This window comes from Crocodylus porosus, unplaced genomic scaffold (assembly GCF_001723895.1).
Source record: "Crocodylus porosus isolate Cpor-Errol unplaced genomic scaffold, CroPor_comp1, whole genome shotgun sequence".
Taxonomy (NCBI): Eukaryota; Metazoa; Chordata; order Crocodylia; family Crocodylidae; genus Crocodylus; species Crocodylus porosus.
Window position 1 is genome coordinate 72358771 of NW_017728886.1, and position 15177 is coordinate 72373947.

The following is a 15177-nucleotide window of genomic DNA, read 5'->3' on the forward strand; positions in this document are numbered from 1 at the left end:
TAGACATGCACCTAGTCTGTTTCTGCTTTTAATATACAATTATGAGGTAGGTAAATTATATTTGTCTTTAACAAGACTGTTCAGTCACTGTATTAACCAGTATCATTGCTCTTGGAGGGGTCAAAGTTCAAGCCCTGAATCTAGGTCAGACATAATGAGGTAAACCACCATTTATGCATGTTGACTGTAACCAAGAGACCAGAGTAACAGTGAGAAAACCTCACAACTCTACACTGAGGGTGATGGGTAGAGGCCTGAAAAAAAGACTGGTCAGCAGTCCAGTTTGTTTGGTAATAGTGACAAAATTGTGACTGTTTTCCACAAGTAGAAACATGTTGTATGCCTGACCCGTCAAAATCAAAAGCATTATGGTGAGAAGGACAGGCCGGTGATTGGAGACATGGAAGGGAGCACCCAGCGATACACTTTTTTCCTTCGTCAACAGGAGCATTCAGCAGACTTAGCTTGACCTTGCAATGTGTTAAGCATTCTGGCTCCAATTTTGCAAAGCACTTTGCCATTAAGTTCTTTACAAGACTGTATTCCCTTGCTTTCTTTTTTCCTCTTTGTCATCATCATTTAGAGTTGGATCAAGTCTTTGGAAAAAAATTTTAAGTCCATGTGCAGTATCAAGCCCTTATGCTCTCATGTACCACCCTTTGTGCCTGTACTTTGCAGGAACAGGCACTTGGATTTATCAAATCAGAGATTCACTATTCATAACAACAAAATAGCCAAACACTTCTGTGGAAGCTTTGTAAAAAGCCAGCAGTACCTCATGGGAAATACTGAATAATATTCTGTTTTGTAACATTTTTACAGAGTCTGATTTTTCGCTGTCCTTTTTTATTGCAAATATAGAATATTTGTACAAAGAGAGACTTTAAGTGCTCCTGCTGCCTATCTGTTCTCTGGTGATATCATGTGCTCCGTGTCATAAGGAGTTTCAGAACAGCCACTTGCAATGTCACAGAGAGAGAGGAAGAGAAAGAGAGTGCACAAATACGAACGAATGTACTGTGGGACCAATAGCAGTTGCAGCATTTTCTTCACTTTTGTGTTTTGAAACTTCACAGGGCAAGAAGTCTTTGTCACTGTAGAAAGGCTCTAAATTATTTGTAAAGAATGTTTTTTATCCTAGTGGATGTTTCTGAGCTTGTTGGCATGTCTTGCTGAAGCTTTGTTTCAAAGTAACACTCCTGCAGCACTCACTGAAGGGGCTAAATAGACAGGTGTGTAAACAGATTTCTAATGAACCGGAATACCTATTATAGTGCATATGCTTTATGTCTTGAATTTTTGTGATAATATTGCCAATTCTCATGATTTTATCATGAATCTTGTTATATCTGGCAACCTTCTTAAAGTGCCAGCTCTTAGACTCCTGTGAAAAGTTTCCAACCCACAGTTTTTGTGGCCAAAAGCTTGAAGACCTGATTCAAATGTGTCCTAAAGGCTCAGAGACCAGGTGGTGAATAAAAAAGGACCATGATATTTGTTACTGTTTTTATTTTGTCCTTTTATTTTTTTAAGCCAATCTCATGCTTTTGTGGAGCCTGACTCATGGTTTTTAAATGTTTATAGTTGGCGATATACTGCTACTTCCTCCTTACATTACTGAAGGAGATTTCTGTAGATAAGAAAGAGCAGCAGGCTGATAGCAGATCTTAACACACAGATCCAAACCATCCTGCTGAGGAAAGATCCCCGGGGCTTGGAAGGCAACATGCACGGAGGCAAAAGAGGGTTGTTTCTGTAGCACCGTTCTCCCTTCTTTTATACAATGTGAATGTTGTAGCATTCGGCACAAATGAAGCCCTCTTCTGGTTATGGGCACAAAAGTGGGAATAAGCAGCAAAGCAGGGAATATGCTCTCTGTTGTACTGTGACTGATACTTCCATCCACTTATAATGTAATACAGCTAGGGCATATTCCATAGTCCAGATGAGAACAGTCTCCCTGGAGCTGTGTTGTCTCTGAATGGTGGCTCCTGCCTCTGACTAAGACATCTCCCTTCCTACAATGTACAGGTTGAGACCTCAAATCAATGCCCTACCACCAACTGTTGAATCTCCCTTTCTATTCACCTTCCCCAACATGCTTTTCCAAGGGAGGGGATTCAGCTCAGAGATACTATTCTGTGCACAATTCCTAAACAGAAAATTAGGCAAGAAGAGATATGCAATAGATATGCATATGTGGCACAAGATAGGATCCTAAAAACCAGTTTGCTCATGCTTTTTGAAGGCCTCACTTGAGCACATGTGAGGCTTCAATGCAGGTATTCGGGACAAATAAAACATATTGGTGGATTTTACTTATATTTCGACAGTCTTGAAATAATACTAAATAAATAAAACTAACATAAACTATAGCCGGAGGTCTTAAGCTACAGACATATTCACGAACAGTACAAACAACATAAAGACGGTTGCTAGTCTGTGGGTGAGGCATACTTTTACATTCCAGAAAAGCAACGGCTAGGAAGTAAACCAAGGCCAAAAAGATATTGTCCTACAATTCTTAACCAAGTAGGGGGCAGGACAACAGGGACATCAGCCCTAGGCTCCAACTTTGGAAGCTAGAACCTACTTCTAATCAAAAAGTCTACATGACTTCAGTTACCGTACTGAATACAATATAGCCTTAGTGTCAACAGTTAGAACACGAACATGGGAATAGTAAATCTAGTAACACATGTAATAAATGCAATTTACTGCCAAAAGAGGAACAAGCTAGCTATTAATGAACCACTCATTGCTTCTAGGTACAACAGGGCATGAGCAAGTAATGTTCTCCCTTAGAAGAGATCCCTACCAATGTCAGGATCTGGGCCAAGGGTGTCAAACTCAAATGAGTTGATGAACTTGATCTGGAGCATGGGACTCATCACGGGCCAGCCTACCTCCAGATCCAGATGGTGGGGCTTCTTGTTATGGCTAGTGAGATGTTGGGTTGGCACCAGCTGCCAAGGAGTTAATGCCACTGCTCAACCCCAATTCAGTGGCTTACTATGGCCTCTTAGAAAACTGAGATGGGTCCAAGTTCATACCTGGATCCAGATTTTGTGTACAGATAACATGCTGGAATTAAGCTGATGACCCTTAAATAAATGCTTGATTGCAGAAAGTGAAGCCGCACTCTAATTCATTTGGAATGAAACAGTCATCTGAGCTGTCAGGGTAGCTAAAGCTGAGTTGAAATAATGAATGACACATCAGCACCTGCTTAGAGCACTATAACAATAGAAAGAAAAACATAGTCTGTCTCTAAGTGCCAGCATTTCAGATTAGATCTTGAATTTAAATGGAAAAAGTTTGCACACATACACACATCCATTTGTTCTGTCGCACATTTATGCAAAGAGAATAGCAACTGAGCTACTGACCTCCCAGGTGCTCTGGATTCCCTTTTAAAACAGAACTCCAAGTTCAGTCATTCTGGAAGTCCTAAAAACCTCTTTTTTGTCCATAAATGTAACCCAGTTCAGAATTAAGTTGATAGTGCTATCCAGTTTTCTTTCTTTGACTTTCTGCTGACTCTACAACTCCCAATGTTTGTGGGCTTTTGCATGGATTTTATGTTAAACTGGGCTGCTTCCCAGCATGAGCTAATTTTTTTAATCTGGTTGCCTGAAATGGAGGTTTCATCTTGGAGCGAGTCCAAATATACTATCAAGGATTTCTTATAGTTGGTGAGTCTTGGCAGAAGCTGGTGTAATCAGGGCCAACACTGAATCTGGCTCAGTCTGTCAACAAACACAGCGTGTTTGGCAAAGTCTTGTCTAAGGGCTTCCTAGTATTGCTGTGTTAACTAGTTTGGGATTAGCAGTATGCAAGCAATAGCCATGCCTGGTTCTCCATGAGAACAGAAGTCAGTTTTTGGGGAACACTCAAGTTATGCCTTTAGCTAATGCTGTCCTAATGATGAGTGTTGAAATACAAACTGAAATTGTTGCTCATTACATAGCAAACAAAGAAGTGTGCTCAGGCTGTTAAGACTCTATACTGGGTGTCAGGAGTTATAGGTTCTATTCTACCTTCTGCCACTGACTTCCTCTAACCTTGAGCAAGCCACTTATTTCTTAGACCTCAGTCTTCCCTTCGGTAAAATGTGGATAATAATATCTCTGTTCACGCATCCTGGGTCTGTCCCATCTAGGTACAACAGGGTTCTAATGTCTGGTTCTAGCATCAAGGATAAACTTTTACTACAATATATGTAATGCATTGGGGTATTGCTGAACTTGTTTGGACTTCTAAGTGCTACTGCAAGTTGGATGATGAATGGTGCTAATAATGTATCTTAAGTATTTGTTAAAGTAGAGGCACCATTACATGTAAAGCAGATAATTTTCAATGATTAATTAATTACTAGACCTCTTATAATACATTTGATTATGAAGTGCTTGCATCCCCGTCTTTGTGTTTGTTCAGCATCTAGTTTGATATGACTTCAATCCTTTTGGGAATTATTGCAACACAAATACATTTGTAAGAGTGTTCACCTCAGGCCTAAAATCCAGTCAGCTTGTAATGTTTTGCCAGGATGCTCCACCGTAACGAAAACTTCCAGTGAGCTCATTCTGTCCTTCCTCAGAACATAGAAACTTCTCCTGAACCACTCAAAATTGGTGAAAGTTTTGCTGATTGTTTTAATTGCAGTAATATCAGGACCACTGTGTTCTAAGAAAGAAAAGGAAGAGGTGTTGCTTGGCTGAAGGAGAAAGAAAGAAATGAAGGCACCTCTTCTCTGTATCTCCCTTACAGTGGTGCAAAGATCCTATCAATAATTTATCATAAGAACTTTTTCCGTTTGAAGAAAAGCATGTGTATTTAATTCCTATAGTAACGCACTCCTCATAGTAAAATAGGAAAGTTCTAGAAAGAAAACTAGATTGCACTGCTAGGCTAGGGACAGACAGTCAAAACGCCTGAGCCTTAATTGATTCAACCTTTGCAGGTTAGTCTAACCTGGCTAGGGTGAACTGGTTTCCAACCATACAGACAATCTCTCTGGATTGAGAAAATTCAGGCAGTGCCTGCAGTGGCTCAGGCTAGAAGCCAGGGGGCACAGAAGCAGTCCTTCCTTCCCTTGCACAGTGTGGAGCTGAGGGGGGTTTGGCCAGGCCCCGGCAAGACTCTCAGTCATCAGGGAGATTTGCATGCACTATCCCTGGCTTTTCCCTGCTGGCTGTGCAAGGGGTGGGAGAGTTGTAAATCCCCAAACTCTTGCTAGCACTCTGAGGCAAGGTGGGGGGAGGGGAAGGGGGTGCAGTGCATGCATCTGTTGATGATACGGAGCTTTTCAAATTCCCTTCCTGCTTGTTGGACTGTCTGCAGCAAACTGACAGGGGAGCAAGGTAGCCTGGAGCTGATTAGAGTATTTATCACATAATTAGCAAAACAGTAGCCTCTCTTCCATTACTTCAAACTCTTCTTAAAGAGCTTACCAGGACAACCTGTTAATTAGCTCCAAAAGCCCCACTCTATCTGCCTGCCTGTCCCAGTGAAATTGGAGACACACACACATAGGCACCTCTTAGCATTAGCTAGGACATCACATGCCTTGGGTCCATGTGGCTGGGGTCTGTGCTGTAGGAGATGGGAGGGATTCCTGCTTCAGCAGGTGGGGGGGGTAGGGTAGGGGGAATCCAGCAGACCCTGCTGTGTCTGCAGTCTCTGCCAGAACCTTATATAGCACTAGCATACCACATGCTGACTATGGTCCATGCTGTGGGAGAGGGGAGGAAGGGATCCCTGCTTAAGCAGCAAGTGGTAAAAGGGGAGGGGGGAGAAAGGGGGCACAGGGAAGCCAGCAGACCCTCCTGTGTCTGCAAGTCTGTGCCAGAGGAGCTCTACCCAGGGAGCAGGGGGAAGGGGCCAGCCCTGCTGTGAAGCAGAGAGTCCTAGCGAGCCCAAAGAGCATGCCAGGATGCTGGCGTGTCTGGTTTATCTTAAACCAGCAAGAAGTCATAGATTTCATAGACATTAGGGCTAGAAGGGACCTTGGAAGATCATTGAGTCCAGCCCCACCCAAAGGGCAGGAAGTCAGCTGGGATTGAGTCCAGCCCCCCCACCCAAAGGGCAGGAAGTCAGCTGGGATCATAGGATCCCAGCAAGATAAGCATCCAATTTGCTCTTGAAGGTGTTTAGAGGAGGTCCTTGAACCACTTCCAGTGGCAGGCTGTTCCAGACCTCGGGGGCCTGGACAGTAAAAAAATTCTTCCTTATGTCCAGCCTGAAACAGTCTCACAGTAGTTTAAGACTGTTCAACCTCGTCATCCCTTGGGGTGCTCTGGTGAACAAACATTCCCCCAGATCCTGGTGGTCACTCCTGATAAACTTGTAGGTGGCCATCAGATTGCCCCTGAGCCTGTGCTTTTCCAGGCTAAAGAGCCCCATGGCTCTCAGCCTGTTGTCGTAAGGTCTGTTTTCCTGACCTCTGATCATGTGCGTGGCTCTTCTCTGAACTCTGGGACAGACATTGCTTAAACCAGTTTGAGTCAAACCAGTTTGAGACAAACCAGTTAAGTCTGATACTACATTCAACCAGGTTTATCTCAAACCAGTTTCAGCCGTTTTCACTGGCTTATGTGCACTGAACATCTTCTCTGTTACAGGTTTAAACCAGTTTCTGATCACTTAAACCAGTTTGTGTGTAATATCTATCCCTAGCCCTAATGGAGAAGAGTGGGGGAATTATGACACCCTGATTCCCTCTAATATTAAGTAATAACGTGTGGCCCTAGAATGCCAAATGAATATAGTTTTAACATGCAAGTGGCTGCAACAAAAGTGTTAATAATAAATAGATTGTCTTTAAATTGATTTCATGCAATTTTATGGAAACCTACCAATTAAATTGTATCTAAACCATTGTATTCAAAGTCTACTTCCTTTTACTTCCATGTTAATTTTAGCTTTTAAAAAATCCATGCATTGGCATTTTCTGTTCTTTACAACCATGATGGGATTTAAAAATAACATTTAAAAATGTTTCCTGAATGTTATACATAGAGGGAAAGATAGCTCATCCCTTTATTACTACCAGACTGAAGTAAACAAAAGGTGAAGACCTTTGTGAAGCATCTAGAAATCAAGTAATTGCTTCTGTGCTATCAATAACTATGTAAAGAAACACTAGCCAAAAGGCCAGTCCATGGGTCAGTTGGAACATAGATGTCTAGAGGTTATATCTTCACTGCAGTATGGTACAAATCACTTATACTCAAAGTTAGCCCCACTCCAGTGAGAGCAACCATGCTGCACCATAACATTTGAGCAGCACATAGCGATGGGATTAGCTGCATAAGTTGCCACAGCCCCACTGTATTACTAGAGCCCCACTGTATTACTAGTTTGAGTTTCAACCCATACCTTTCAGTTGGTACCAGTTTAAAGCACCACTTACCTTGACCTACAAATTTGTTATGTGACCAAGAGTCCAGTTATGGGCAGCGTTCATGGCAGAGTAAGCTCATGGGCTAGGTACAGGCAGTCAAAAAGTCCAAGACTGAATCAATTCAGTCTTTGCAGGTTAGTCTAAATTGCACAAATTAAATTGAAACAGAAGTGAGCATTGATTCAGGAATCCACCTACATGCCTGCAGTGGCTCCAGCCAGAAGCCAGAGAGGGTGAGGGGACACTAGAGCATGGCTCTCTGGCTGTGTATTCACTTCCTATTCCTGCTGCCCCCAGGGTCTCTGGGATTTGCAGTCCAGAATTACAGCAGCGGGACTTTGCAGGGTTGTTCATCACTGCCTCTTCCTGCTTCCAGGTCCCTCTGGGATTTGTAGTCCACAGTTTCAGCCAGCAGTAAGTTTGAATGGGGGAACAGGTGTTTAGCTTCCCTCCACCTCCCAGGTGTGGTTTGCCAGGGGGGAGCGGGGGGCATAGACTGGGCTGAATCCCAGCCAGGCTTGCCCCCACCCCCCTCACCCCTTTGTCAGCTAGCCCTCACTGCTCCAGCTGGGAAGCAGAGGGGCAGGGCCAGCTCTGCTCTCTGGAGTAGACAGCACAACCCAGTCCAGAGCTGGAAAGCATGCTGGGATGCTGGGGGACTCTGATTTAACTTGAACCAGGAAGGGGTCTGGGACAGTAGTTTCATAAACTAGTTTGACCCAAATCAGTTAAGTCTGATGCTACATTCAACCAGGTTTATCTTAAACCAGTTTCAGCCATTTTGAAACTGGATTATGTGCACTGAGGTTCTATTCTATTACAGGTTTAAACCAAATTCTGATCACTTCAGCCAGTTTACACGTAACTGCTGTCCCTACCCATGGTGTACATTCAGACAAATATTATGGTTGCCACCCACATCCCCCGGTTTTCCCAGAATCTGATACTTTGTGCTATCCTGGGTTGCCAGACTACTCAGAACAAGTTGCAACTTCTTGTATGTTGGGAATATAACTTACCAGGGACTGTACCTCCATATTAAAAATAGAATGAGGCAACTGTTATAGTATGGTACTTTTAGGTAGGGTAGAAATAATTTTCTGGTTATTAATAATAATATTAATAATAACCTGGTTAACACTGCGGTGAAAGGGAACTGAGGGAAATTAGCACTTTGAATGATGCTTTTACAGAACACCAATGGCACCTGGCAGGTTGTTAAAGAGAATTTTCCATTTAGGTAAACTGGATGTGTCCTTAACTATAGAGGAAGTTTACTAGTTTGCTACAGCTCTAATGAAGTCTGATATGCCACAGTAACTAAGGTATTTTATTTTTCTCTCTCCCCCCTCCAGTTGAAGTTATCCAATCTATGGATGTAAGTAGAGGCAATGGATATAAAATTAAAGCACTATGCAGATTCTGTGATGTTAAGGTGACCACCTGCTCAAACAAAGGTCAATGCAATAGCAACTGCAACATCACTGCCATCTGTGAAAATGACGGTGAAGTCTGCGTGGCTGTATGGTAAGTTTCTAACTATTTAGAATTTTCCCTTATTATCAAGATATTCAAACCTTCTTTTGGAACATGCACTTCAAATACTATCACCGTAACATGCTGTATGCTCTAGCCTCTGACTCATATCTTTGCTCAGCAGGCTGAAGGGTGCTTGAAGTTAACAAAAATTCTGATATGCAATGTGTTTTTTTAAATAGTTCTGTTCCAACTATATGCTCTTGTTAAAAGAATCGTGTTTTTTCCTCAGACCATCAAACTGAGTCTATCCACAGCACTCTGAGAGTAGAAACAGATTTAAGACTCAGAGAGAACTTCATGGTAGTATTAGTTTATATGAATGAAGGAGAGTAACTGTATTTCAAGTCAATCATTAAACAGGAAACTAACCCTGTCATTTGGATAATACACATCTATCATGAAAGCCTTACATGCCGTGTATGATTGGAGGTGCTTTTCCTGTGTAAGGGATGGGGAAAGGATTCTTTATACACTACCTCTTGTTTATATGTAGTTTTTTGGAGACCCTATGGCCTCTACCTGGGACAGAAGAAAGCTTGGACATGTATAAATTAATGACTTGTGAAGCTTTACTGAAGAGCTTATTGAATCTAAGCTTACATTCCAGTCTGAAAATGATCAGGTTCTTCCTTTTGTATACATATTAAGGCAGCCTTGGCAATGAAAATCTTTCAGCTCCTAGCCAGACAGAGGTAGAAGCAAGAAGTCATGGGTTTTTTCATTCATTTATATTTAAATGGATGTTAACTCTGGGGTCTAATTAGGACCAATTATGTGAAAGTGTGCTTAATCAATCCATTGATGAATTTGTTATATTTGTACACTTGAAAGGTTGTCCAGGGTGAATGAACATAGGCACTTGAAACGTCGAAACAGTCCAGTGTTCTATTCAATCGTAGTACCCCTGAATAATACGTGTGTAATTAATTACTGACTGCTACAAAGTTAACATAATGGAGTTAGAGAGATTCTCTGGATTTTTTTACTGAACATTGTTCAAAAGACAAGCCCGCTTGTGAGTTCTCATTCCACACTTTGCATCTTACACGGAAGGTAGGCAAAAAAAGAAACACACACACAGAGGAAAAAAATAGAAGGTATAGGTCAGTTTTGTAATTCCTGTTTTCTACCAGTTTCATACTTTCGAAGAAACATGCTCATGCTTAATCATATGATCATTGCAGATATTAAATGTAAAAAGAAAAAAAGCTAATTCCAAAAATTCCACAGACTTCAAGAAACTCTTTTCCCTTCTATAATTTGCTACATATTTTTTACTGTCTAGGATTGTAACCGCAGATGCCAAAAGCTCAGGAGTGGGAGGAGAGCAAAGGAATTTTCTAATCACAAACTTATGCGTACCATCTACTGAGTGTCCATTATCCTTAGGTAAAATGCATTAGATTCTAGAAATAGGAACTGGGGAAATCTAGATGCCACTGAAAAGGTTTAGCTAAAAAGACGTCTTAACCCTTGTCTCAATCCTGAACCAAAAATATTCTGAGATGAAAAGCAAGTCAGTCTACCTTTAGTTCGAGTTATTTGGGGCGAGATTTTCAGAAGCAGTGTGTGCTGGCCTAGCCATCCTCCCTGAAGTCCAGTAGCACAGCTGCATATAAATCCTCACTGTGGAAAAGGCTAAATTTACTACATATGCAGGAAATCAGCATCAAATCTTAACACTACTTAAGTTCCTCTTAAGACACTTTCTGGGTGAAACTCATCTGTTCTTGTTATACAGTAGTCATCTTTGTAGTTTGTAATTCTTCTTTTAAATTTTAGGAGACAGAATGATGAAAATGTAACTTTAGAAACAATATGCCATGATCCCAAAAAGCCACTCTATGGCTATCATTTAGAAGACTACAACTCAAAAGAATGTTCGATGAGAGAAAAGAAAGCAGAAGGAGGATTGATGTATATGTGCTCCTGCAAAGAGGAAGAATGCAATGATGTGCCCATTTTTTCAGATGGTAAGTTTTTTTTTTTCCCCCTTCTATCCACTCCTACTTCTGGGCAAAATATGGAATTTTTCTTTCAGGCTTCCTGTAGCAAAGAACAACTTGAGGAAGACCATGATGCCCCATCTCCTCCACTAAGAAGGAGAAAAGTCAAGATGTTTCTTTCAATATTATTATGAGTTTAGGGTTTCCAGAGGTTTGCTGCCAATACTTGAGCTGAGTGCCTTCAGGCTCAAATCTAATGCATCCAGTAAGAGATTTTATGTTTTTAATGTGCCCATAAGTTCATTCTTAATTAAATGGTTGAATTTCTAGTAAACATTACTCTATCCAGTAAGTCCATAACTCAATTCACAGAGAATTAAGTAATTCATAATATTAATAATTTCAATTAATTTCACTTTTTTCTATGTGTGCATTTTTATTATTTTTCCTTGCATATTTGCTATTTAAAATTGCTCCAGATTTGAAGGGGAATTTTGTAGGCTCATTGGTTTGGTATTTATAACCCAAAATTTCAGTGTGTGTCATGTCACCTGATGGGGGAAAGGGAGCTTGTTTATTGAGTTTGAAGGATTTCTACTAAATGCTGTTGTCAGGCAGAGGATTAGGGGTCAGAAAAGGTGGGTGTGTGCCACGTGGTCCTTTCACAAGGGCTAGGTAAGAACCCACAAAAAGTCATTCCCACAAGTGTGTGTTCTTTCAAAGGAAAAGTCCCTAGAACTTTGAATACTAGCGGTCCCCATGTTCAAGGAGCACAATATTTTCTTAATCTGTAAATCACGATAGGACGTTTCCCTGAGGACAGGAAGAAACATGCCAGAGCTCCACCATACAAGGCATTGTCTTGTGCTACTGAATCTCCACACCACATGGGTCCTGCCTTTATCATCTTAAAAACACCATCTCTCTTGGTGCTCATGTAGGGTACTTGAGTTCTGCACTGCTCCCATTTCAAGGCTGTTTTACAGTCAAAATAGAATCCTCCAGAGATTTTTTTATTTCTGATGGGGAAGTCTTGATGCATAGAGATATTTTGGTCACTTCTGAGTCATGCCACCTATCTGTCTGTCTTTCCCACTCCCAAATGACTTTTTTTTTTTCTTCTCTCAAACCCCTAACCTCTTTGAAAGAGTTCTGGCACTCAGCACAAGTTACATGACTTGAAAGTCAAAACGCCATTCCTAAAGCAGTATGTTCATGGAATGGTGCTCCTGACACACTATACCACACAACAGACTAATAATACTATGGAAATTACTGAAGGGTCACTTGCCACATCTAAGGACTTGTATATGGTAGAAATACGTACTGCCATAGCCTAGTTAAAATAATGAAGCTAGTACAAAATCTACATTTAACTAGTACAGAAGGCTACATTTTGCCTTTAATAAAGCACATTTTTAAATTGGTTTGTGTTGAGTAGGAACAAGCTTAATCCAACATTAAATAAAGCCCCCCTAAACCCAAATAGCAGTGTCTAAAGGCAGATTTGTACCAGTTTCATTTGGTTTAGGTTTGTGTATGGAAAAGGCTTCCAGGTGCTTGGCAACAGAGAATCAAACCCCTAATCTGCTTCAGGATTGCCAGTAAATATTGTGCTAGTTCCTGAATGTGAAAAAAGAACTGGAGTACTGTTTGTGATACCTACCGCTGTGTGCAAAGGTGTGCATGTGCACATGCATACACATACCCCATTTATTTTCTCCCTTATTAGACAAACAGGCTCCAAGCTTCCCATCACTGACTGTCAAGTCTAGGGCACAGTCTCTTTCAGACATGCCTGAGGCTTTCTGGGACTTGCTTTGTGCAGGTGTACTCCATGTGAGTGCTGTGTGCAGTACACTGAATTATGTTGCATGTATTCCTCTGATGCATGCATTAAGGACTGTATTTGAATTTCTGGAAAAGAATCGATAAGGACCCAAATCCTTCAATACTTAGTATCTTGTATACCAAATCCTGCAATACTTGGTATCTTTACTCATGTAAATAATGTAGTCATTTAAGTAACTATTATTATGCAGTAAGGGATGCAGATTCATGGTCTAAACTGTCTTGATTTAATTGCAGTGAATATGTTCCCAGTGAAAAGATACAACCATTTTACCATCTCTCAGGTGTCAAGGTTTTCTAAGTAAAGCTAGCCACACCCTTATGGATGTTGTCTAATCTGGTGTTGAATTACTCATGTTATAGTTGCTAGATAGCTTAATATAATTGGCATGTCAAATGTGTCTTCTGAGTTAATGTTTATGGCAACCATTCCATAAATCCAGCATTATCTAATTTACACTGCCTCCTCTTTCCACTGCTAGATCAGTGTGAAAGAAGGCTTTGTATAAACATAGACCTGGTCCTTTTTTTTAGCTCTAATTTATTCTTTTACACTCTAGGATTTGTTAGGTTCTCTCTAGGTAAAGTCTTTTGTGAGTATGGGAGAACTTCATTGCCATTATGCCTAGCCTCTGAGTAGTCCAGCTGAAAAATAAAGCAACACAAATTTTCAATTTGTAACATTTCCAGTCCATTCACAAACACAAACATTGACTCCAAAGAGAAAAAAATGAGACTTTGTCATTCCTTTTCTTTTTTTTTTTTAATTGTAGAGGGTTAGTGTTTCTTTTTAAATGAAAACAGCTCCTTTGGGTTGCTTGCCTGGTTAGCCGTGGCAGGAAGACAAACGATTTTTACAGTATCAGACATGCGGTTTCCTGTCTGTGTTTAACTTTGAGCAGAACATCACAGCCAGCTGGTCCACTGCTCCTCCAGACAACTAGATAATAGCCTGTAATAATTTTGCCATTGGAATGACTGTCATGCAGATCCGTTCTGTACATTGTTCTTGTCTTTTCCCCTACTGCTTTGTCTTGTACAACAGAGCACAGATTTTGCTATGCCTTTACATGTATTTCTTTTTCATGAGATCATGGTAATGCATAGCCTTCTAAGAGCTGATCCAAAGCTGATTGAAATTAGTGGAATGAAATGGTATAGAACTGATTTAAATGTTATTCACAAAAATAAAAGTAATGGAATCGATAATAAATGAGCAGGCTAACACAATAGTTCACTGTCAGTATTTCTTCTGTTTACCTGCTGCTGAAAACTGCATACTCAGCACAGAAGTATGGTCATACTAGTTCTGAAAGATGATCTGGATTTATTTCCTCCCCTAAAAAAATCTGTTTCTGAAACAGGAGTCAGAACATTGGAGGAAGCAGCAGGTTCTAGTATCCATAAGAGGTTAGTCACTATATACATGCTCTGGGGTGGAGTGGGGTGCTTTAATTAAAGCACCTGCAGCATCATGTGTATGCCGCATCCCATGCTTCAGAATGGCAGAGGGGAAGCTTTAACTAAAGCTCATTCAACGAGCTTCAGTTAAAGTGCCCCCACTGCCATTTTGAAACATGGGGACACTGAATGCATGTGATGCAGAGCCTGCTGGAGTGTGCTAATTATTACAGCAGCAGTCTCGAAGCAGAGTGCCATCACATGTATAGGTGCCCTAGGTCCCAGTGAATCACAGCAAAAGACTCTATATTGAAAATGAGTTGGCTTATTAGATCTTTTGCCCCTTGTCTGTGTCTCATAGTAAAGGGCTTGCCTCCTAGCTCTGGTCTCTAAATAATGCTCCATATTTAGACATTAAAATCGAAAGACTTTGGGTAGTGGGAGGTACTGTGACTCACTCAAGCATGGATTTGAAAATATTTGAAGTGGGCAAAACCAGATCAAATACCTAGTTCTTTTGTGGACTGTATTCAATTTGCCAATCTGTAAAATAAACAAAACTCACTGAAACCAGACATGTGCCTAACTAGACATATAATTCTGCTCCTGCGTGGTGCTTCTGGCCCTGATTTTGAACATTTCCACTCCAATTTATATTTGAAGAGTTGGTTTGAAGGCTGTTTTTTTATGTGTACTTACTCAAAACAATGTTGTACAGCTCAGTGGAAGGAAAAGAATCAAGGGGGAGCGGGTTAACCGCTAGGAAGCTGTCTGCTCTGTGTTCATTCAGTTCATATTCTTTTGAGCCATAAGGTTGTGGTGGAAAAATGTCTTCAAAAAGCAAAAGTCTGTTTTGACCTACTTTATTATTTATTTAACTAATTTCTGCATTACCAGAAGTAAACCCAAAGAGCAAAAACACTGGAAAAGACTGCCCAACTTCTGTTTCCTAGCCAACTCTTTTTGATGATGATGGATCCAGGGTGCAGTCCTGTTCTTCTGGAAGAGGGAGTTTTTCTATTGAGCTCAAGAGGA

General features: G+C 40.9%; 1 protein-coding gene across 1 annotated transcript in view; it reads left to right on the forward strand.

The window, feature by feature from the left end:
• Positions 1 to 15177, forward strand: part of TGFBR2 (transforming growth factor beta receptor 2) — a 75997-nt gene that overhangs the window by 30077 nt on the left and 30743 nt on the right. The window contains exons 2-3 of the mRNA XM_019536270.1: positions 8761 to 8932; positions 10727 to 10917. Of these exons, the coding sequence (XP_019391815.1) occupies positions 8761 to 8932; positions 10727 to 10917 (363 nt within the window). The remainder of the gene's footprint in view (positions 1 to 8760; positions 8933 to 10726; positions 10918 to 15177) is intronic.